At 39.4% G+C, this 25,450-nt stretch overlaps 1 protein-coding gene across 13 annotated transcripts in view; it reads right to left on the bottom strand.

Annotated features, from left to right (window-relative positions):
- PHF21A (PHD finger protein 21A) overlaps positions 1-25,450 on the bottom strand; it is a 223,441-nt gene that overhangs the window by 172,814 nt on the left and 25,177 nt on the right. For all 13 annotated transcript variants that reach the window (XM_027837712.1, XM_027837713.1, XM_027837711.1 and 10 more), the window contains 2 exons: positions 17,184-17,226; positions 10,033-10,176 (listed from right to left, as the gene is read on the bottom strand). In XM_027837712.1, coding sequence (XP_027693513.1) covers positions 10,033-10,086 — 54 coding nt within the window. In that variant the 5' untranslated portion in view covers positions 10,087-10,176; positions 17,184-17,226. The remainder of the gene's footprint in view (positions 1-10,032; positions 10,177-17,183; positions 17,227-25,450) is intronic.

The following is a 25,450-nucleotide window of genomic DNA, read 5'->3' as shown; positions in this document are numbered from 1 at the left end:
CCTCCATTTCCTCAACTGTATTTAACATTTCTCCTTTTCTGTATTTAATACACAGTCAGTATTTTTGAATGTGCCATGCACAGCTGAGAAATAAATATACTCCTTTTTTATTGCCAATCAATACTCTCCAGAGTCTATCATATCTAACTTTTCTAAAATTCCATCTATCGCCTTAGCTTCTTATTTTATGCTTAGACTTATCTAGGTCTAAGAGGGATAAATTGAGGCCCATCCCCCAGTAACATAGTTTAACTGCCTACTTCCTCTTGTAACTCATTTAATTTTACCTTGAAGAATCAGATATGATGCCATTTGCTGCATTATTTGTTTAGTACTGATATTAATTCACACTTTCTACCAAAATGTGGTTTCCCAGTTTGTCTCTTTTAAGTGGGTCTATTCTTGCTTTTGCTTTGTCTCAGCTCATGACTTCTCTCCTGACTTTTTGTTTTTACTCTAAAGCATAACAGATTCTGCTCTAGCCCCTTATTTAACTCTGTGTATATCTTCTGCTTCAAGTGTTTCTCTTATAAACAACATATTGCTAGATTCTAATTTCTAATCAATTCTGCTATTCTCTTCCATCTTATGGGTGAGTTCATTCCATTCACAGTTATGACTATGTACCATCCTACATCCTATTTTCTTATACTTATCCTTCTCTTTTTTACTTTGTCCCATCCTCAATTCTGTTTTGCCTCTGATCACTGCCTCTTTTCCCCTACCACACCCCCCTTTCTCCTAACCTCTTTTCCCTCCTGCTACCTTGCTGAGTAAGATGAATCTCTGTAACCCACAGTATGTTTATTTTTTCCTCCCTGAAATAGTTCAGATAAGAGTGAGGTTCAAAGTGTTGCCCATTCCTCCCTTTATTTACCCCTCCATTATATAAACTCTTCCTTGTACACCCCATATATGTGAGGCAATCCCCATGCCTTCTCTCTCCCTACCCTTCCATTCTTTTTTTGAGATCACCCCAACATAACAGAATCACACCCAGGCCCTCTATCTAATGAGACTCCATCTAAGAGCCCTAGAGATGATAAAAGTGCTGAGAGGTTATACATCTCCTCTCCCCATATAAGAATGTAAACAGCTTACCCTTGTTTAGTCCCTTATGATTTCTCCCTCATGTTTACCTTTTTATGCTTGTCTTAGAATCCTGAGTTTGAAAGTTAGAATTTCTATTTAGTTCTGGTCTTTTTATCAGGAATGCCTGAAAGGCTTCTATTTCATTAAATAACCATTTCCCCCTGTAGGATCATACTCAGTATTGCTGGATAGGCTACTCTTGGTTGTAATTCTGGACCCTTTGCCTTCTGGAACATCATATTCTAGGCCCTCTATTTCTGTACAGTGATAGAAGCTAAATTTTGTATGATACTAGTTCCCTGGTACTTGAATTCTTTCTTTCCTGCTTGCTACTTGCTACTTGACCTGGGAGTTCTAGATTTTAGCAATAAAATTCCTGGGAATTTACATTTTGGAGTTTCTTTCCAGAGGTGATGAGTAGATTCTTTCAATTTCTACTCTGCCCCCTGGGTTCTAAGACAACGAAACAGTTTTCTTTTATAATTTCTTGAAATACGTCTCAGCTTCTTTTTTTAGTGGCTTTTGGGTAGTCCAATGATTATTAAATTATATCTACTGAATCTCTTTTCCTATGAAAAGTTGTTTTTTTTCCTATGAGCTATTTCACATTTTCTTCTATTTTTCCAGTCTTTTGACTTTGTTTTTATCATTTCTTGTTATCTCATGGAGTCATTAGCTTTCATTTGGCCAATTCTCATTTTTAACAAGTTATTTTCTTCAGTAACATTTTGTACTTCTTTTAATTCTCTTTTCATAACTTTCTTGCACAGTTCTTACTTCTTTTCCCACTTTTTCCTCTACTATTCTTATTTGAAATTAAAAATTTTTTTTGCTCTATTTTCAAATATCTTTACCTCTTCTAGAGATTCTTGTTGGGCATGGGTCTAATCTAAATTTTTTCTTTAAGGCTTTGCTTATAGATGTTTTCAAGTCACTGTCTTCTTCTGTATTTGTGTCTTGAGTAATTGTCACTATAGTAGCTCTTTATGGCCGAGTTCTTTTTTTTTGTTTGCTCATTCTTCTAGCTGACTACTTTTTTTTTTTTTTTTTTGGTTTTTAGGCAATTGGGGTTAAGTGACTTGCCCAGGGTCACACAGCTAGTAAGTGTCAAGTGTTTGGTCTGAGGCCGGATTTGAACTCAGGTCCTCCTGACTTTAGGGCCCACCCTCTATCCACTGCACCACCTAGCTGCCCTGTCTAGCTGATTTCTTGACTTTGGTCTTTATGCTGGTGTTGGGGTCTGCTCATTTCTGGGGGCATGAGGGTGGTGATATTTGTACTGAATTTGCCCTTTTATGTCCTTCTGCTGTTTTTACAGCTCCATCTGGGGGCCTGAAAGTTTTCAGTGTTTCCAAGGTGGCCTGAGGAGAGGTTTATTTACTCTCCCTCTGGTATGAACTCTGCAAGTTCTTGATTCAAGCCTGGGTCTGTTGAATTATGTGTGGTTGAATTTTAGTAGACTACTGTTGGACTCAGTCACTGTTAGCTCACCGGGAAGTTCTGCAGGTTCAGAATAATTGAACTACTTGACTGTACTTTGGTTTTGGTTTCCTGTCCTACTTACTCCACTGCAGGCTCGTGTGTGGGGCTAAAGGTTAGACCTGAGTCCCCACCTCTGCTCTTGGGTTCAGAAACACATAGCTAAGTTTTTAGAACTTTTTCCTTGCTCCATACACAGCCAGGACCTCAATTACCTCAGCTCATGATTGCTTCTTTCTATCCTGGAACTGGGTAAGGGGTAACAGAGCTACTGGATGGCACTGGATCCTTCTCCTAGTGCTGGTTCAAGAATCTCCTGGGATCTCTTTCTGCCCCAGGGTTATCAGCCCCTTACCTTCCTTGGTGCTGGAATGCTTCCCACCAATGCCACTACGGCTGCCATTGCTGCCTTCACAGCTGCTGCACTCCTGGCCAACTCCCACCTCAATGCAGTCAGACCTCTATATCTTCCTAAGCAGTGCTAGTCTGGAAAAGGGACGCCCTGTGACTATTTCTTCACTTTCTAATCAGAATTTGGTCTGGTGCATTTTTTTGGCTGTTGTGGAGAAGGTATATTGGGTGAGCTCAGCAAAAATGCTGGCTGTCACTCTGCTGTCTGGACTCTGTCCCACAGTAACTCTTAAAGGCCTCAGTTTCCTCAACTGTAAAATGAGGATAATGATAGCACCTACACCTCTCAGAATTGTTGTAAAGATCAAATGAGATAATATTTATAAAGTGCTTAGCACAGGGCCAGGCATGAAGTAGGTACTATATAAATGTTATTATTTTAAAAATTTAATAATGCCTGTTCCATTCCCTTGTTCCCCTTCTCCTCCAAACCCAATTCCAATTTACCCATTCAGTTTTATTTCACTCTGCTTTCCTTCACATGCCTTGTGATAATTATCTTGGAGGGGAGGTGAGGGGGGTAAAGCCCCTGCATGGCCTTAGCATAACCCAAGGGGTGTACAGGATAGAAAACTGGGTCCCATCTCACCTTCCCTGCAGTAGCAAATCCTAGGCCTTGTCTCCAACACAACCACATCAACCCTTTACCCATTAAGATCCAATACTTCCTAACTCAACCCCATCTTGAAGCTATGCAGCTTCCAATCTTCCCCAGTCTGAACCTGATACCAGCCCCTTGTGGGGACTTGTAACCTAACTCTGAGTGAAGTAACTCCACAGGTGCCATTAGGAAAAATGATGACTACCCAGCATTCTCACCAGGAAAAAAAATCATTCCTAAGATGCCCCATTAAGAAAGTGAGGATGGAGGTGGCTAGGTGGCGCAGTGGATAGAGCTCAGGAGGACCTGAGTTCAAATCTGGTCAAAGACACGCAACAATAACTGTGTGACTCTGGGTAAGGCACAACCCCAATTGCCACACCAAAAACAAAAAACAAAACAAAAATAAAAGAGCGAGGATCTGTCACTCCATAATTGCATCCTGAACTCTGCTGACCAAATTACAAAAATCACAAAATCTCAGAAGCCACATGATCCCACCCAGATATGAAATAACAATGCCCTCTACAACAGAGGCCACAGACACTACTTAGTGAGGCAAGAACTAGATTAAAATGTAATTGGGAAATATTTAACAAAATAAGTAGAAATACAATAAAACACAGATAATGTTAATGGGTGGTTCAGTGACCTCCATATCTATTTGAGTTTGACACCGCTGCTCTATAACATGCCTGACAAGTGGTCATCCAGCTTTTGCTTAGACACTTCTAAGGACCCATTACTTCCCAAGACTGAGATAACACTTCCTAGGTCAAGGCAGAAAGACATCCTGTACTCTATGCAGATCACTTCTCTCTCCTCCTCTCTTTACTTTCTGGAATTAAGATCTTCAGTCCTTTGTCATTCCTGGTGGTAGCTCTTATGGCCAATTTCCCCCTACAGGACTCTTTTAGGAGACTGAGCCTTCTGATGGACACACCCAACTTCTTTCCTCTTCTTACCTAATTCACTTCTTTTCCTACCTTCAGTTTTCTTCCTTAACTACCAAATTTCCTCTCCCCAGATTCAATCTATCTCCTTCTTCAACGTGAGTATTTCTCCCAGCCCTGTTTTCCACTGAAGTCAGGATGGCCTCTCCAGGGCCACATCTTCTGCCTTTCTATTTCTGGTTGCTCCTAGGTAATTGTACGTGCTATTTCTTGCACAAAGGATCTCCCCTTTCCCTGCTCCGCTCGTGGAAGCCTCATCCATCCTTCATTGCTGAGTACAAAGACCACCACCTCCTCTTCCTCATAGCATTCACTCCCTGATTCTATCTAACCTCTCCTGACACACAAATGAACTCTCCCTTCTTGAGGAAGGGCTCCTGTCAAAGAACTTTCCCTAAGCTTAAAACATTCTCAAACATTTCACTTCGTATTATATTTGTCTAAAATTACCTTCCAAAATTATGAAGCTCTTGGAAAATAAGGCCCCTGTCTCAGTCTCTATATAGAGCAGGTACTCGCGTCTGCTAAACCTAATTCATCTTTCAGTAATACTATATTCTATTCTACTAAAGGGATATAGCAAATGATTTTGTCTTTTTTAACATTCATTTTTTAAAAATTGGGGGGAGGAGGCTAGGCAATGGGGTTAAGTGACTTGCCTAGGGTCACACAGCTAGTGAGTGTTATGTGTCTGAGACCAGATTTGAACTCAGGTCCTCCTGACTCCAGGGCTGGTGCTTTATCCAATGTGCCACCTTAGGTGCCCCTAAAAAAATTTTTGAGTTACGAATTCTCTCTCTCCCTCCAGCTCCTCCTCCAACTACTGAGGAGAGCAATATGCTGCACATTATACATGTGAAGTCATGTAAAACATTTCCATATTAATCATGTTGTGCAAAAAAAAAAAAAGCAAGAAAAATTTAAAAACTAAAACAAATGTGCTTCAATTTGGTCCAAGAGTTCATCAATTCTCTCTAGAGATGGATACATTTTTCATTATCAGTCCTTTGGAACTGTCATGGATCACAGTCTTGAATACAGTAACAAAGTCTTTCATAGCTGATCATCACTAACAGTATTGCTGTTACTGTGTATGACATTCTGGTTCTGTTCACTACACTTTGCAACAGTTTGTGTAAGTTTTCCCAGGTTTTTCTGAAACCATCCTGCTGGTCGTTTCTTATAGCACATTAGTACTACATTACAATCATACACCACAACTTGTTCAGCCATTCCCCAATTGATGGGCATCCCCTCAATTTCTAATTCTTTGCCACCACAAAAAAAACTATATAAATATTTTTGTATATATAGGTCATTTTCTCTTTTCTTTTATCTGTTTGGAATACAGGCCTAGGAGTGGTATTGATGGGTCAAAGAGTATATACATAGTTTTATAGTCCTCTGGGTATAGCTCCAAATTATTCTCCCAAACGGCTGGACCAATTCACAACTCCACCAATTGAACATTAGTGTCCCTGCTTTTCCATGTCCCCTCCAGCATTTGTCCTTCTCCTTTTCTGTCATGTTAGTCAGTTCGATAAATATGAGGTGGTATCTCACAGCTGTTTTGAATTCCATTTCTCTAAGCAATAGTGATTTAGAGCATTTTTCATGCGACTATCAATAGTTTTGATTTCTTCTGAAAGCTGCCCGTCTATATCCTTTTACCACTTATTGATTGGAGAATGGCTTGTATTTTTATATACCTGACTCAGTTCTCTACACACTTAAGAAACGAGACCTTTATCAGAGCAACTTGTTGCAAAACTGTTCCCCCAGTTTCCTGATTTCCTTCTATTTTAGCTGCATTGGTTTTGTGTGAAAACTAATTAAAAATTTAATGTAATCAAAATTATCCATTTTACCTCCTGTAATCTTCTCCAGCTCATTTGGTCATAAAAGCTTTCCTCATCCATACATCTGGGAGGTATACATTTTTCCATGTTCCTCTGATTTGCTGATGTCACCCTTTACATCTAAATCATGTACCCATTTTGACTTTACCTTGGTATATGGTGTGAGATGTTGGTCTATGCCTAGTTTCTGCCAGACTACTTTCAAGTTTTCCCAGTAGTTTTTGTTGAATAGTGAATTCTTGGCCCAAGAGCTTGCATCTTTGGGTTTATCAAACACTAGGTTCTTGAGATTATTTACTTATGTATGCCATGTACCTAATTAATTCCACTGATCTACCAACTCTATTTCTTATACAGTACTAGATTATTTTAATGATTATCTGCCGTAGTATAGTTTGAAATCTGGTACTAGTAGGCTCCCTTCCTTAAATTTTTTTTCATTCATTCCCTTGATATTCTTGACCTCTTGTTCTTCCAGATGAATTTTGTTACTATTTTTTCTAGCTCTATAAAATAATTCTTTGGCAGTTTGACTGGTATGGCATTGAATAAGTAAATCAACCTAAATAAAATTGTCATTTTTATTATATTGGCTCAGCCTACCCATGAGTACTTAATATTTCTCCAACTCTTTAGATGTGTCTCTATTTGTGTGAAAGGTGTTTTGTAAATGCTTTTATATAGTTCCTGGGTATGTCTTGGCAAGCAGACTCCTAAGTATTTTATACTGTCTGCAGTTATTTTGAATGGAACTTCTCTATCTCTTCCTACTGGATTTTTTTAATAACACATAGAAATGTTTATGACTTTTGTGGATTTATTTTATATCCTGCAACTTTGCTAAAGTTTTTAATTGTTATAAGTAGTTTTTTAGTTGATTTTCTAGGATTGTCTAAGTATACCATCATACTATCTATAAAGAGTGACAGTTTTGTTTTCTCATTGCTTATTTTTACTCTTTCAAGTGTTTTTATCTTAAAGGCTTACTCAATACCCTTTTTTCCATTTCAACGGAAGAATACATTCTGAAAGATTTAAATATTACTTGCCCCAAGCATCTACTAGAACAATTCATAAAATCAATTAGGAAAAAAAAGGCAGAAGAACAATAGCTGGCCTGGACAGGTATGCTATTCTCATCTATGATGAACGTGTATCATTGATTCCACAAACATTTCTGCATATACCACGTACAACAACCGACTCAACATCGCAAATCCAGGGATCTAAAATATACTCTCTCCATAATCAAATTCTGAATGTTATCAAGTCATCTTTTATAATATGTTTTATTCAGAGTTTCATTTCAGCCCCGAGGCTGAACTGAAGTCTTCCTCAGTTGATGAAAACTGAGGTCTTCCAATGTAACTAAACCAGAATAATGGGATGCCTTCACCTTACTAGTATAAAACACATGGCCTGGCACATTCTAGGTGCTTAATAAGTCAATATTTGTTGATTGATTCTCTCTTAGTGGTACCAGAATTAGGGCCAAACAGAATGAAATCTAAATATAGATATATACATATACCTGTAAGTCTCTGCATTCAAGTCTCTTCTGAAGGGAAGCACACCAGTAGTGGTACATGAAGAAAAGGCAAACACTGGGGACTTATCTGTGTACAGCAGCCAGTTCTCTGACTATTGCTGAGTCTAAAAGCATCACAGTAGCAGCAGCTATTTAGGTCAAAAGGGGAAGAAGGACACTGAATCTTGCAGTCACAAAAGAGAACCAATTAAGGAGGCTGACTGCATTCATCCAAACCAGATTTTACCTGGGACACTGATTTTTGCAACAGCTCACTCGATCTCCATTATCTCTCATTCCAAAGTAAAACTTTCAGGAGGAGCCCATTTGAGTTCAATTTTTACTAAGACTACTTATTGTAATGCTTTTTTTTTTAAGGATTCCTTGAAGATTCCCTTCTAAGTTCTCACCTAGTCTGATTCTAGATGGCCTGACAAATCTAGTGGTTATAAGAAACACAAAGCAGCATTCACATGGCTACTCTGACCATTTTCAGAAGTTCAAGGCTGCTCTGAAAAGGAACAGCTCTCCATGAGAATTAAAAAAAAAAAAAAAGGTTTCTTCCTAACTGCACAGCTAGTAGATTACCTTTCAAATGAGAGAATGTAGGCCAAGTTTCATAACCCTAAAGTGCAATGTAAATGTGAACTAGGATAGTCGGTGCATTGAGATACTACATCTTTAGATGATAAAGGGATCCAACCCAATGTCACATCCGATGTTTTGGAGCACCAAGTACAAGATCCAGCTAATACCTAAAACAAAGCCATTCCTGATATGTGGCCTTATTTTGTAAAAGCTAATTATTTGGTAGTTTAAGGTAGGCCTTTTGCCTAGATTAGGGCTGTAAACATATTTAAAAGGTTTACTCAGCCTGGCTTCCTGGTGAAAAATGTAAAATTCGTGAAATTCAAACATACCTGTGAAATACAATTACATTTTTATTTACTACCCTAATCAAGGTTTTGGGAACATGAAATGGAGTTGTTTGATGACTAAGACTATAATCTATGTAAAATGAAACCTGGGACAAGAGTTAAACATTTTCTTAATTAACAAAATTGCATGTAACACTCTTCCATATAAACTATATCCTTCAGATAGCCTGAAACATCTAGAAAAGCTCACCCTTAGACATTATAGCAGGTTATCAAATCTTTTAGTAACTGTGAAAAATCTTCAGCTCCCTTTTTCTGCAGTTGCTTGGGGTCATGGAGTCTTAAGAGATGGGAAAGAATTTGGATGCACCAACTCCAACACAGGGATCTCCTCAACAATGTCTCCAACAAGTGGTTTTTTTAGCTCCTCTATACTGGTAGTGAAAGAAAACTCACTCCCCCTAATTTGACAAGTGTATGACATCTCTAAAATAGCTCTAACTGCTAGGAAGTTCTTCCTTGTAATGAGCCAACGTCTTCTGTCTTCCTGGCACTGCTGACTTTTGCCCCTGGAACCACAGGAAATGTGTCTGCCCCATCTGGTACTTGTCAGCCTTTTAAATATTGAGAGACAGTCGTCCTGTACCCCTCCCCCAAGTCCTTTCTTTTCCAGGCTCAGCACACCCAATTCTTCCAAACTGCTTTTTCTGATGAAGTGGGTGAGATTCTGGTTGCCCATCAGCACTCCTTTGTGTGCTGAGTAGGCCAGAGTACAAGTCTTGAAGTCTGGAAACTGGACATCTGGTAAAGCAGTTTAAGACTGGAGAAGCCTCTCTGGGCAGCCAAGCTCTGCTACTAATTCCTACTCAAGCCTATGCAAAACTGTATCTGTGCGGCTTTTTAAATACGTCTCTCCCCATTTTCCTGGGAGCAGCTCTTTCGTCATATGCTTCCTAACCTACTGTAGGCTCCTTAAGAATAGGGTCTCTGTTCTATTCATCTCTGTATTGATTCTATTAACTAGCCCAGTGTGTTACCCATCCTAGGTGATTAATACATATTTATTTCAGATCACTGAATCTGCTTAGTGATATTAATGGTGGAATAACATGACTCATGGCTAATATCTAAAAACAGATACAAGGGAAAAGGGCTGTCTACTAAAATTGGCTATTACTTGATAATGTTATTTGGGAGAAAAAAAAAAAAAACACCCAAGAATAGAACTTACCTGATGAACCTGAATTTCCACTTTAAGGGCCTCCTGTAGAGTCTGCAACTCCATCCTCTAACTTCTCCACTTTTTCTAATGTTTCTGCTAATTCTACAGTTTCTTCAGTCTTTATTCAAAATGATAAATGTCTTCTCACTGCAGCTGTAGACCACAAAATTTTCCCATTACATTTGATACAGAAACATATTGATAGATATAGTATAAATACCAAAAACACAAACTTGCCTAACACAGGATAAATTCCACAAACACTTTCCCAAAAGTTAAGAATTTAGCATAGGCAGAATGGATTCCTATGAACTACTGAATTCATTCTTGTGAACATTATAGTGTTCAATATACTTGCTTAAACACTTCCAGTCTTCAATGGCAGTCTCTCTCCCTGCACTTAAACACTATATTAAGCAAACTTCAAAATACTGTCATCTGGGGAAGGCCAGCTCAGAGACAGAAACCTCTTATGCATTTCTATTTGTGAGGCCAGGGGAAAAAATGTCATACATTCAACTGTTTCACAGAGGCAGGGTGTTTGGAACAGAGATTAGAAAGAGAGGAGAGTCATAGTTGGATGAAGGGCAAACCCCACTAATAAAAGAGACAAAAGAACACTCTTGGGAAAATACTTCTAAAGCCCAGAACTTTGGAACAACTGTACATACATGAAATTGCTAGAGCCATTAAGATATCGATTTAAAATGTTAAAAAAAAAAAAAAAAAACTTATGCAAAGACTGCTGAACATGTGGAATAGTCAATTTTCAAAAATCTGATCATTTTTGATACTCAAAGGGCTCAAACTAACATTTTATAGTTCCCTTTTTACTTGGCATTTTAATTAAATATACAGAAAAATCAAAATAGTTTTATTTTAACTAAAAATTGAGGTTGTATTTTTGTGTTTTCTTTGAAAATAAGTTTAGAAATTTAACTAAAAATGTTTCTGTAATATTTCTGCTGATCCAAGTTCTAAACTAGAGCTAAGGAGGAAGAGATAGCTGTGTTATAGAAGGGGTGCTGAATCTGGAGTGAAAGAACCAGGATATTAACTATGGCTTTACTATTTACTACTATGTGTATGACCTCTGCCAAAGTCACGTAGCCTCTTTGAGTCTCAGTATCCTCACCTGTACAATGTGGCTACGGGACTAACTGATCTCAAAAGTCAGAAATACCCATTAAACAAGTCTTGACCCCCTCAAAGTTCAGTTTCTTCTATACTGATTAATGGACAACAGCTCTAAAAATGTGAAAGGAAAGGTGAAGGAGCCATCAGCAAATTTCACGTGGCCCAATGCATTCCTTGGCAAAGGAAAAGATCAGGCTTAGCGTGGAAGTTGTGTACGTCAGTGACGAGCCCAGCATTATGAAGCCTGCAGCTCATGTTGTCACTCTGGTCAGAGAGCTGCTGGCTTCAGGAAGAAAACACAAGGAGGGACATTTACTTGGCAAAGGCTGTAAATGCCAAGCACCCATCTCACTTAGAAACAAAATAAATGGCTTTAAAAAGCAACAGTAAGAATACTACAAACTAAGAGGGAGTAGAAAGTTCATTTCGAACCCTTCTTCCTGAAAGAGGCCTAAGTTCCCATCCCTTCTCACCCTCAGGCAGCACAGGCCCGGAGAGCCAGAAGGAACCTTGCAGGCCATTTCATTAAACACTTTCTTCTTGTGAAGGAGGAACCAAGGCCCAGAGAAGGCAAGTCAGTCAAACAAGTCCCTCCAGGAATAAGAACCTGAGCCCTCCAACTCCAAATCCACTGCTCTTTTTCCTGTACCATCCTCCTTCTCTGACTAGTGAACAAAATGAATACAAATGTTCTTAACTGCCACAAGACCAAAACAGTATGAGTGGAACCCTTTAAAAGTAAAAATGTTTTCAAGTTTAAATAACTCATTTTATTTTGGCCTGCTTATTGTATAACAAAGAATGTATTCTTTACTAAATTCATTAAAGACAATTTATAAATATAATTTGTTCCAAAAGAAGCTCTAGTTTGACCATTTTTAATATTTTAAAAGTAACAAATGTGATGCTTTAAGGTGAATCTAATCATGGTCACAGAGTAGGCACAACGCATTAAGGTATGGTGCCTTTTATCACCCCACACAAACATCTCTCAGATCATGCAAGCAAATATTACTTTCTGTGATAAACCCAATACATATCATTTTAAAAAATGAAGTAGCACCTATCACGATGCCTAAACCATTCTTTTTTTATTGAAGTTATTAGCTGATAAGGTTGTAGAATCTCTACTTTAAAATCTACAGGGAGAGAAACAGAAACACAGCATGAACTAGTGGAGACAGAGGGAAGAGAGGGAGAGAGGGAGAGAGAGCGTTGACCTTAGACCCAGGAAGACCGGGGATCAAGTCTCACTTCTGGACACACACTAGCTGTGAGATCACAGGCAAGCCACGTAAACTCTCAGTGCCCTAGGAAACTCTGAGATGGGAGGAGGAGAAGAGGAACCAAGCTGCCCTCAGAGAGGGACCCTTCCTCATCTTGGAATTCTCTATTCAGAGCCGAGAGCCACTCAAGCTAGGATTTGTTCATTATGAGCAATGGTTTTACCTTGTATTTCTAAATGAACAGAATCACTTTTCCTACCCCATGAGTGGGAGTGGCACTCAGCTTAAAGACTGGGGCTAGAAGGAGAGACAGAGGAGGAATGATTGGAAGAGATGATAATTAAAAGTCATGAGTGACGATGCTGCAAAAAATGCAGAAGAGGACCTAGGACAGGACTGTGGGCTACACCCACAGTAAGGAAGGGGGCATGTTAAGTCAGCAAAGGGTCTAAGAAGGAGCAGTGCAACAGGCAGGAGAAACAGGAAACAGCAGTGTCATGAAAACTCAGGGAATGAAAGAGAAAAGAGTGGTCAGCAACATCAAATGCTGCAGAGACACTGAGGAGGCCCAAGAAGAGGTCACTGGAATGGCAATTGTGAGATCATGGGTAGCTCTGAAGAGAGAGTAGCATTTGAGGGATGAGATCCGGAAGCCAGACTGGAGCTAGATAAGACGAGAGCATGGGGAGAACCAGGGCAGGGACCTAGTATAGACAAAAGGCTAAGAAAAGGAGCAAAGCCTTAGCAGGGATGGTAAGACTACCTCTTTACAGGGTTTCAGCAAAGTGTTGGCAGAGCTTCCTGTGCTGTATGTAAATGTGCTATTATTATTATGCTTCTCATTAACACTGTGTACTTCAATGCCTCTTACTCAGGTACTGCCTCCCTTTTAGTGGTGATGTTCTCAACTATCCCATGCTTACCCATTGGGCCAAGATCATGTTTTTTTCCTTACACAAGCCTTCCAGAGAGGATCTCCCCAATCTACCCAAGCCTCCCTCTGGTCTTTGTCTATCTGTGGGTACCAATGCAGCAGTCAGGCTATCCATCTGTAATTTCATCTTTTCACTATGTGACTGGCCTGCATCCTTTCCAATCACATTTATGGCTAATACTCCTTATATTACATCTTGAAAATCACTGGTAACATTCTGCAAGTCTCATGTCATCATGTATCTTTCTACTGCCTTTCGGGTCATCTGTAATTTTGATTCTTTGAAGATTGTCTCATACTAAAGAGATACACACCACTTGGAAAATACTAAGGCTTAAAAAAAAACCATGGGGTTTTGTGTCTGGTAGCCTCCTGGAATTAATGAAAGTGGTGTCCAATTTTCCATATACAAATGAGCCTCCTTTCTTCTTAATTCATAAGTTCATTGTCCATATGCAGAGCCAATCCAAGGTACAGTTGCCCAAAGTCAAACTTAATGAATTGTCCATGTAACTACATTTCAGAATCTGGATAACATGATTTTTCATACATTTGGTTTTTCCTGTATGGATTATCAGGTCAAGCTCTCAAATGGTCATGAACTGAGGCCCTGTATTATTCCAAGGCTTATGCAATGAGCACAAGATCAAACATAAACCAGAACACTTGGAAGACCTCACAATCCACAGGAAATTCCCTCCAATTTGGATTCTGTATTCTCCATGACAGGAACCTCCGAGTTTCATGCCTAATTTGATATTGATAATCAGAAGACCAATGCACATATCTGTGGCTACCTCTATCAAGGAAACCTGTATGACCTCACCAAGTGCACATGAGGCAACTTACTAGAGGGCAACTTTTTAAAAATCAAAACACACAAGAAGATTTTGTAGCCTTTACATTTCTCAAACTGTGTTACTGCAAAGATGTGGTCTATTGTAGAAAATGGTTTATGTAAGTATATCTATACCCTCCTCATATTTTTATCAAGGATACTTTTGTTACAAGCAAATCCTGTTCTCAAAGATTTTACAGAAATGGAAAGTAGACATATAAAGCACATGTGAGTTACTAATGTCCTCCTGTTTACTTTTTGGGGGGTAATAATGTCATTCTTTTTTTCTCAATCATTTGATATTTTCCCCTCATTGAAGTATGTCGAAAATCAGTCTTGATGCTTTCAAAACTGGGTTGCCTCAAGCACAATTTCTTGTCTATGTCCCTGGTCTAGCATCCAGCTGTTCTTCTCAATTCCATCTTCCTAAATGACATTTCTATCTTTTCATATAATATCTTGGGTTCAAATATGGTAGTTCTATTGTCATTAGTGGTTAGAATGGACTGTTACAGAAACAATGGCAAATTAGTCCCATTTTCCATGTATTTCAGGGGTTCTTACCCTGGGTTCTGTGGATTGATTTCACAGGGGGTGCATTAATGTGGAAAGGAAAAATTATATCTTTATTTAAATATAATTGCTTTCCTTTGTAATCCTATATAATGTTTTTTTGCATTTAAAACTTGATTCTGAAGAGGAAGCCAAAGGCTTCACCAAACTATGAAATGGGTAAATCATACAATGAGGTTAAGAAGCTCTGTATATGAGGTCCTCTTTCCAGTTTCATCTATAAAAGCTCTTGGGATGATCTGCCATCAGTTATTATTACTATGAAAGACTTAAATAATCCTTATTGTACAAATGTCTTAATAAAACAACATAAAAAGACCGAATAATGATGATAATTGACATTTATATAACATCTTAAGGTTTACAAAGTATTTTACACATATTAACTTTTTTGATCTTTACAATGGATTGTGAGGTAGGTCCTACAGGTCTGATTATCCTCATGTTACAGGTGACGAAAAAGGCTCAGGTTCAATGACTTGCCTACAGTCAATACTGTGAGTAAAGCGTCAAAGATAGGACATGAATCTGGGTCCCAATTTACTTTAAGGCCAGCACTCGTTTCACTGTTACTTTTTCATATGATTTCTATGTTTATCAATTAGTAATTTTTCAATATTTCAATATTCTGATATAGTTTTAGAGTACATCAAAAATACTATGAAAACCACAGAATGTCCACTCCTGATCTGAAGGCTAGTTATGGTAGAAATACCATATCTTAGTTTTAGAGTTATACACAGTAGAGACAGATAGTGGCTAAAAACAGTAACAACTCAGCTGTTTAAAGTACTATCAAAACAGTGTTTCAAATCACACTATTTTACAGAAAGTCCTCAGTGATGAACCCCAGCAAATCAAGCTTTCCCTTCCAGTCATGTTTCTTCTCTCCATGGATTACCATTATACCTTAGACCTTCCACTTGCTCCCCTCCACCCCCACCTCCCATCAAGTCATGTCCTCCCATCACTGTTAGAAAGAGACTCCAACCAGACTCCTATCTTCGCTGTGAATAATTACTACCCAATAGCAATAGAAGTAGTAGCAGGCTCCTCAGCCTAACTTCCTAGGCCACCACCCTTCCTGGATCCTGTGATAGGAGCATTCTTCTCTTTTCTCAGCTACCTTACTGGAGCTAAGTGTACTGTCAAAAGCATACCAACCAAACTGCTGTCTCTTTGTACCAATTTCTGCTACTGGACATGGGGACACCTTCTACCCCAATAGGTGCACAGAAGATAAAATATATATGGTATGCCATGTAATGGAAAGAGCTGGAAAGCAATGGATTAGAGTATATTCTAGTGAGGACAAGGTCTCAGGAAGATTCACTCCCAAGAGAAAGGCTATTCCATGACCACTAGCTATACTGCAAAGCCCGGCACCTTACAAAATATATGTCCTAAACTGCAAGGGTAAAGAGACATGTTTCCCTTAGCATGACCCATCATTACCACTAAAAAGAAGATTCAAAGTTAAAGGAAGGTTTCATGAGATAACGGTGATTAGGGATATAACATGGTGATTATGCTTCCTTCCACTTTTAAAGCACCATACCTGACACACAGTGGCACTCTACAACTCTACAAAACTCAAGGAGGTCTCCAACTTTTGTATTAAGTCACTCACCATTTAACAGAGAATAAAAGAGAGGAACTCTCCGTCAGTAGCCTGTCAAAGGTCTAACTTTCCTGACTGGATTATTGGTTGCAGAAGTCTAAGATCTTTTTTTGGGGGGGGGGGGGGGAATTGTCAAAATGTATCTTCCAAAAAGAGATGATATTCATTTGATGCTTAGCCACTAAACTGTTCTATACAAATTATAAGGTCTTAAGTTAGACATGCAAAAAGCTAACTGCATGGTGACTTAAAATGGGTTTTTTTTTTAATTTGAAGTATATTCAAAATTTTTTTTTACTAAAAGACATATGCTATTACCTTTCTCCTCTTTTTTCCCCTCAAACTTTCCCTTCATTAAACACAATACAAGTATAAACACTCAAAAATTCAATGCTATATATAAGGTCAATGCAACACAAAGTTAAGAACATAAATGCTTAAAAGGCAGGAATTTCCAAGTCCCACAGTTATGTTAACCTAGCCATTTTGCACATAAATTAAAGTCCTTACATTTAACAGCATATTAAGTAATACAAACACAATAGAGACCTTAACTTTTGAATTTTTTGACGTATCAATTCTCAAGCTTAACCATTACATTAAAGACATTTCTGGCAGAGAAGACCTTTACCTTTTAACAGGTTATCAACTATAGGAGCATGCCAGGCTTGCAGTATTATTGGAAACACAAATGCATCTGAGATATGGCCACGTAAAATTAGACAAGAATTCACTTTCACTCAGTGCAAACAGCAAAGCTTTATTTCTGGGAGAAAGGTCTTTACAAAATATACTAAATATCTTGGATTATTACTCATCAGCAATACTTACCAACTTTCAGAAAAGCCAGCTTTCTTTCAGCTCTCTGGTCCCCCTATCACAGAAAAAGGAAAGAAAACATTAGGCTACAGCACAGATTCATGACATGAAAGCAAAAGTTTGAGGCTTAAGGAGTAGCACTTGATTTTGAGAAGAAAAACATGCAACAAAACTTTAAAGATAAGAGAAGACAATTAAAGTAGATACAATAAGAAAAAACCCAAGGGTACTTTAAAACTTCTTTCTAATTCATTAGCCCAGAAAGTACTAAGAAATGGAGTATACTTTGTATCCCTTTAGTTAGATAAAACAAATAAAAACATACTAGTTAACCCAGCCTCATCTCCAACTAATGACCTTGTTTGTTACTTTATGATTAAAAAAAAACTTAAACTAGCACAGGTAAAACTAAACAGACACTAGCTCTCCTCTCACTTCTGAATATACAAGATGGGAACTGACTTTTATCAGTATTTGCATTTAAGATTTTAAAATCTGTAACATGATTAGGTGAAGATACACTCTGAGTTTACACACACACACACACACACACACACACACACTGAGAATTTAAATGTCTTCAGGCTCTCATTTTTCATTTCTGAGATTAAAGCAAAATTAAAAAAAAAAAGATTTTCCTTAAGTCACATACCTAATGAGCAATCAAGCCACAAGAAAAGTTGGGGTCTGTGAATCGCTAACCCTCTGTTTTCTGACTGTAAACATTTTTTTCCACTTCCAACCTCTACAAATCCCACTAATTTTGTTAGACTATTTAGGACCTTTATGCCATGCTGATGTCAAGGTCAGAAAAAGCAGCCTTTTTAAGGCAATTAGCAAAAAATATCTTTTGTTTCACCCTAATTTTTTTAAGCTGAAACAGTTTTATTTTTCTTTAACGCACTTTATACAAATTCAAGAGTATCATCATTAAAAGTTATCTTTCTGATGATCTGTTAATACTAAATTACTTAAATCTTCTACCCTACAGGTGCCAAACATGGCTGCCCCAGCACTCCTTAATGTAGCCCAAACAAGATTAAGATGTAATTGGGAAATATTTAACAAATAAATAAAAATACAACATAGTAGAGTGAATATTACATTTTAAAACTAAATCAATATCCAGCCCTCAGGGATCCTTCTGTAGGGATTAGTGGTTCACGGTCCTATTTGAGTTGGACACCACTGGTCTACCCCATACTCCTAGACTAGACGTACAGTCCTGGATGGCAAGAACTTATTGATATTCCCCTAAAGCAGAGTGTATTTGGGAGAGGGGGTGGTGGTAATTGTCTTTATCTAATTATTTAAGCATATTCAAAAATTTTTAAATAAAATAGCCACTTTCAAACAAACAGCAATCATTCCCTACCCACAGTCATCTATTCCATCATTCCATTCCATGTTTATTTTTCTTTATCAGCCCTTTTTAAAGTTTTCAATCCTTCTAAGAAAGATATAGATGGTTATAATTTAGGAGTCTTAAATACAGACTACCCCAGGTTTGGATCAACTGTTGATTATTGGCTGTTTACTATAAACGTAATTTGCGATAACAGTAATAACAATCATAATAATCATAATAATAACATCTATGTAGTGCTTTAAGGTTTGCAAAACACTTCACAAATATTTTCTCACTTGATACTCACAACAACCCCTAGGAGGTAGGTGTGATTATTATATCCATTTTACAAATGAGGAAAGTGAGGCAGAATAGTGAGGTGCCTTGCCCAGGGTCACACAGCCAATAAATGTCTGGGGCTAGATGTGAACTCAGGTCTTCTCACTCCAAGTCTCAAGGTCTAGTCTCTTTGCTAAGAGGAGCTATATAAGCAGCTCTTTCTGCGGTAGCAAAGAAATGGAAATTGGGGAATGGCTGAACAAGTTGTGGTGTATGAATGTGACGGCACACTGTTGTGCTATAAGAAATGATGAGCAGGTAGATTTCAGAAAAACCTGGAAAGACCTATATGAACTGATGCTGAGTGAAGTGAGCAGAACCAGAACACTGTACACAGTAACAGCCCCATTGTGTGATGACTGACTTTGATAGACTTGGCTCTTCTCAGCAATGCAAGGATCCATGACAACTCCAAAAGACTCATGATGGAAAATGCTATGCACATCCAGAGAAAGAACCATGGGGTCTGAATGCAGATCCAAGCATACTATTTTCACTTTTTTTGTTTTGTTTTGTCATTTTCCCTCTTGTTCTGTTTCTTCTTTTACAACATGACTAATATGGAAATACATTTAACATGATTGCACATGCATAACCCATATCAGATAGCTTGCTGTCTTGGGGAGGGAGGAGGAGAGGAGAGAGGGAGAAAAAATTGAAATTCAGAATCTTATAAAAACTGAATGCTGAAAAAAAGGTAAGTGGAAAGGTCCAGATCATGAGAAATGTGAAGGGGAGTATATCACTTTCACATGGGGTAGTGACATAAGAAAAAAGACAAGGATTCATGAAAGACTTGGTACCTGAAATGTGCCTTGAAGGAAGGGAGGAACTTCAAAAAATGAACTTTGGTAGGTGGGATGGTCTATTCTCGGAATGAGATGGGACATGAGCAAATGCTTGGAGATGAAAGAGAAAAGACTGAGATTCAAAGACTAGTCCCAATGGCTTAAAATATTGAGTCCATGCATGGAAATGGTATGGGATAAGGACGGAAGGGTAGGTTAAGCCAGACTGTAGGGGCAGTTAGGTGGCGCAGCGGATAGAGTACCAGCCCTGGAGTCAGGAGGACTTCAGTTCAAATCCTGCCTCAGACACTTGACACTTACTAGTTGTGTCACTGAGCAAGTCACTTAACCCCATTGCCTAGTCCCAAAACAAACAAACAAACAAACAAAAGAAAAAAACAGATTGTGGAGAATCTTGAAGGCCAGAATTGGTAGTTTCTATCTTATTCACTAGGCAAAAGGAAGACACTAAAAAGAATTTTGGGTAGAAGAATGATATAAACAGTGATACATTAGGAAAAGTAATTCTGCGATGAGTAATATAAAAGGATTAGAGAGACTATAGGTGTGAAAATATTATGGCTTAAACAAAAGCATTTGAGAGAAGGCAGAGGTGATAAAACATAGAAACAGACAACAAACTGCCTGGATTTGTGATGTATTAGGAAGTGTCCGAGTTGATTCCGAGGTTAAAAGTTACAGAGGCAGTGCCATCAAGAGAAATCATCTATCTAGAAGATTTGGGAACGGGACTGAGGGGGCAGAGGGAGGGAGAGAGATGAGTAGGTCAGTTCTGAGGTCTTAGGGGGCTCCATCGAGGTGGAGATATTTCAACAGAAAGTTGGGAAAATGGGACCAAAGTTTTGGGAAGAGGGTGGAGATGGAGACAAAAATGTCGAAGTCATTTGCATAAGGCTGATTACTGAAGCTTTAGGAATGAACAAAATCATAAAGGGAGAAAATAGAGAGAAAGGATCAAGGAAGGAAACTACACTGACACCTACATTTAAGGTCTGGGATGAAAATGACAAACCAGCACAGGAGACAAAAAAAGTGCATTTGGAAAGATGGATGAGGAACGAGGAGAGTCCTGGGGGCAAAATTTTGTATGAGGCAACATGACGTGGAGGAAAGAGTGCTGAACCCGGAGTGAGAGAACCAGGCTCAAATCCAGACTCTACCACTTCAAAGCTGGTGTGACCTTAAACAAGTTCATCTCTCTGGGTCTGAATCTCCTCATTTGTAAGTGAATGAGTCGTACGCTAAATGGTCTCTAAGGTCCCTCCCAATTCTATATCTATTTTCCTATTATCCCAACATAACCTTAACTGAAAAGCTGTAGAGAATAAATCACACAAGGAGGAAATATTCTATCTCCAACACATGTTCTTGCCAATATTTGGTCCCAGGGTTAATCATTTTAACTTTTATAATTCAATTTATTTGTTTCTCTCTAAGTTCAAATAGGACAACTAGGTGAAATCTCCTCTCAAAGTGTGATAATGGTGGCACAGTGCGTAGGGTTCAGGGCCTAGAGCTGGGAAGACTCATCTTTCTGAGTTCAAATCCAACCCTTAAGACTTCCAACTAGCTGTGTGACCCTAGGCAAGTCACTTCACCCTGTTTGTCTTGGTTCCTCGTCTATAAAATGAGCAGGAGAAAGAAATGGCAAACCACTCCAGTATCTTTGCCAAGAAAACCCTAAATGGGCTCACGAAGAGTCAGACACAACTGAAAATGACTGAACAACAAATGTTACCATTATCCCCATTTTATAGCTGAGGAAACTGAACTGAAGCTACTTGTCCAGTGTCACAAGCCAGCAAGTGCCTGGCGCTGGACGTGAACTCAGGTGCTCCTGACTCCAAGCGCAGAACAGAGTTAATCCTTAACTGATGAAGAAGAACTGTAGAATTTTAGGGCTGGAAGAAGCTTTTGAGATGGTCGAGTTCCTCTCCTTTATTTCACAGATGAGAAAACTAAAACTCACAAAGATCTATGTGACTTATTCAAAGGTCACATGGCTCATTAAATGGCAGAGCCAGAGGACCAACCCAAGGTTCCAATCTGGAGTCCAGGCCTTTTCACTGTCCCGCACCCACTACTCTTTAAGAGAATAGGGCATAAGCACCAGGGATCGAGCTTCCGTCATCAGAAAGATGAGCAATCCTAAGGTGTGCCACTCAAGGAGTGCTGATGAAGTCTGAAAGGGAACTACGCCAGGGAACAAAGCAAATGGATGCTAAATACAACAACAACAACAACAACAACAACATATCCAGTCATGGGAAACACCTAAGTGAAAGAGCAGCTTTTCCTGTAGAAAGGGGGACAAGGAGAGAAACTATTTGGGAACTGAAAAAGGAGCAAAACTTAACGGTTCATCTATATTTAAACAGGAAGACTGAGGGTCACGTAAAATAATGAAATCTTCTGGACTAGCTGCCACAGCACAGGATGTGCTCAATCACCTGCCTGAGGTCAGAGGGGCTAACTCCTGGCTGCCATCCTCATTCCTCCTTCACTCCACAGCTCTGACCAGACCAGGTCTCCCTCACACCTCACCTGGCCCCCAGAGGATCTGTAACTTCCTCTAAGGTTCAGCTCAGAAGCCCTTCCTGGTCCCACCTGGTAGTTACTTAATTATCCTGCAGTTCCTCAATGGAATAAATGCTTTCATTTCCCCACTCCCAACTCTGCTCCACAGCCATGCCACAAGTTCTTTAAGGGCAGGGTGCATTTTTGGTTGCTTAATAAATGTTGGCTGAATTTGGAACAATAAAGGACTATTTAAATGTAAATTATTACTCACCTAAGATTGTTGTTCATGACTCTTCATGACCCCATTTGAGGTTTTCTTGCCATTCTCTTCTCCAGCTCATTTTACAGATGATGAATTGAGGTAAACAGGGTGAAGTGACTTGCCCAGGGTCACACAGCTAGGAAGTGTCTGAGGCTACATTTGAACTTGGGAAGATGAGTCTTCCTGACTCCAAACCTGTCTCTCTATCTCTAGGCACTACCTAGCTGCTCTGTCCAAGAATACTAGGCCACTAATCCCAAGATGAGGGCCCCACCAGGGAGAAGAAATCAGGGAGACAGGATTTCCAGAGGGTCCTTATCCATAAAAGTAGCCAGTGATGGGAGCAGGCCTTGGATTTATGGGGCCTCTCCCTTCCTCTCTTCCTTCCCTGCCCTAGCCTTTTTAGCTCCTGCCTTTCTTCTTCCCCCATCAGAGTTTATTACTGAACTGACTCCAGGATAGGAGGATTTTAAAAATTGTGTCCGAAGTCTCCCAAAAGTAGAGTGGGTTGGGGACTGTGTGTGTGTGTGTGTGTGTGTGTGCGCGCGCGTGCGTCCACACACACTCACGCACGAGAGGAAGTGAAGCAAGGGAAGACTTGTGGAGGGGAAGCTTGGACTTTTGGTCATGGGATGATCCAGTAAAGTAAAATTCAGCAAAAAATAAGGCAAGGAGGGGTATCAGCTAGATGGCAGGCAGATAGAGGGCTGAGCCTGGAGCCAAGAAGATCTTCCTGAGTTCAAATCTGGCGTCAGACACTTACTAGCTGTGGGACCCTGGCCAAGTCACTTAATCTTGTGTGCCTCAGTTTCCTCATCTGTCAAATGAGCTGGGGAAGGAAATGACAAACCACTCCAGTGTCTCTGCCAAGAAAATCCTAAATAGGTCATGGAGAGTCAGATATGACTGAAACAACTGAACAACAAAAAATCCAAGATGAAGTTTCTTATATTTGACCTTGCTGAAATAGTCTAAATTTTTTGGTTTAAGGACCACACACACACACACACACACACACACACACACACACACACAAACTCTCCCTCCCTCTCTCTCTCTCTCCCCATAAATGCCTACAATAGCTAAAAGTTTCTTAAACTATATCTGTGTTACTGGAAAACTATATCCAGAATACGTGAGTTTATTTTAAATATCTATTCCTTTTGGTGATTAATATGGCAACCCATGGTTCCACTTCCCCAAGCTGGCAAAAAAATATTCATGATTAATCCACTGAATTGGATATAACTTCAGTTCCCAATCATGGTTCTTATGAACATTTATTCAATGTCTAAGTGAAAGGCCTGAGCTAGGTGCCAGGGATACAAAGAAATAAGCAGAGGCTTATATTCTACTGTGGATGCTGTTGGGGTGGGGGTCTACATGCGGTTTAAATAGATTCAGGGTATCTTGAGGAAGTGCTGGAGCATTAGAACAGGGTTCTGGTAGCAGGTGGCATTTGCCCTAAGAAGTCTAAGAGGTGAAGGGGCAGACATACATCGCAGGCTTCACAGTTGGGTATTGGACAAGAGACAGAATGTCAAGTTATTGCCTCAGCGAGCAGGGCAGTCAGACTGGAACACAGACAATGCGGAGGAGAGTAACAGGAAACAAATCTGGAAAGGTGGGCTGGAACCAGACTATGGAGGGTGTTGTACGCCAGGCTCAGGGGAGACATTGAAGACTGACGTGGTCAGACTTGTATCTCAGGAAAATTATTCTGAAAGCCATGTGAAAGTTGGAGGGAGGAGATCAGAATCAGAGAGACCAATTAAGGAGGTAGAGGTGAAGGCCTGAATTCAAGTAATGGCCATGTGAGTGGACAGTAGGGGACCCAGGCAAGAAATGCTGTAGGGTAGACTTGATAATGAATAGAGAGATACAGGGAAAGGGGAAGAATTGAGTAAAGTCAACAGAAGTTATCAGCATATGGCAGCCAAAAAGCAGGAATTCTATCTCATCTGATGTTAAGAAAGGCCAAGTGGCCAATAAAAAGACTATGACTGTCCCAAGGGCCTTTGCCCCAGCCCAACCACACTGAAGGGAGTTTGTTCAGCACGGGGCATATTTCAGGAAGGACCGGGACAAACTGGGAAGAGTCTGAAAGAGATCAACCAGGAAGAAAGAGGCACTCGAGCTCACAACAGATGAGGAATGGATAAAAGAACAGGAGAAGAGGCATCCAAGAGGACAGAAGAGCTTCCTACAAAGATTCCTAAAAGAGAATGAACTTGTTCTCCCCTGCCACACACACACAAACACACCGCCCCCAAGTCAGAACTAGCAGCAATGGGGGACACTGGCAAAGAGGACAATGCAGACTTGATGTCAGGAATTATAACTACCCCCAAGTGGAATGGCCTTCCTTAGGAGGAAAGGGTTTCTCCTTCAACAGGTATCAGCAATCAGCTGACCCCTTGTCAGGCAGAAGGAAGTCTATCTCAAGGACACACTGAGCAAGGGGCAACAGTGTAGGCCCCTTTCACATCTCAAGATTCTGTAGTGACTCCCCTGGTGACAGAAGGACATGTATGTTCTCCACAGAAAGGGGGAAATAAGGAAGAGACCTCAGATTAAGGGGAAAGATAATGAGTTCCATTATGTACATAGCAATAGTTTGATAGTTATGCATTAATCTTATAAAAAACCAAGAAATTCACTATTTCACAGGTGCAATATACACTGAGGAAAATGTTTTGTAAACTTTAAAGTGCCATATAAATGTCAGTGAATTGTGAAGACTATGAAGACATTTAAGTATGTTAAATAAGGATGCACTTTTTAATTAACAATAATTGGATCTGACTAGATTATTTAAGGCAAACTAATTTAAAATTATCCAATCCCACTACAAACTTCATAAATTAGAGCTGAATAGGAAATAGAGAAACAGGAAATAAGTTCTTTAATAAGAGACACAATAACAATTCATGGAGTGCCCCCAAACTTTCAAAGTTACAGATTTCAATGTCTTCTCCAAGCTAAAAGTAGCAAAGTTCAC

Source organism: Vombatus ursinus, unplaced genomic scaffold (genome assembly GCF_900497805.2).
Source record: "Vombatus ursinus unplaced genomic scaffold, bare-nosed wombat genome assembly UNPS02014822.1, whole genome shotgun sequence".
Classification (NCBI taxonomy): Eukaryota; Metazoa; Chordata; class Mammalia; order Diprotodontia; family Vombatidae; genus Vombatus; species Vombatus ursinus.
The sequence above is the reverse complement of the archived record's forward strand: the minus strand, read 5'-3'. Positions and strand labels throughout refer to the sequence as shown.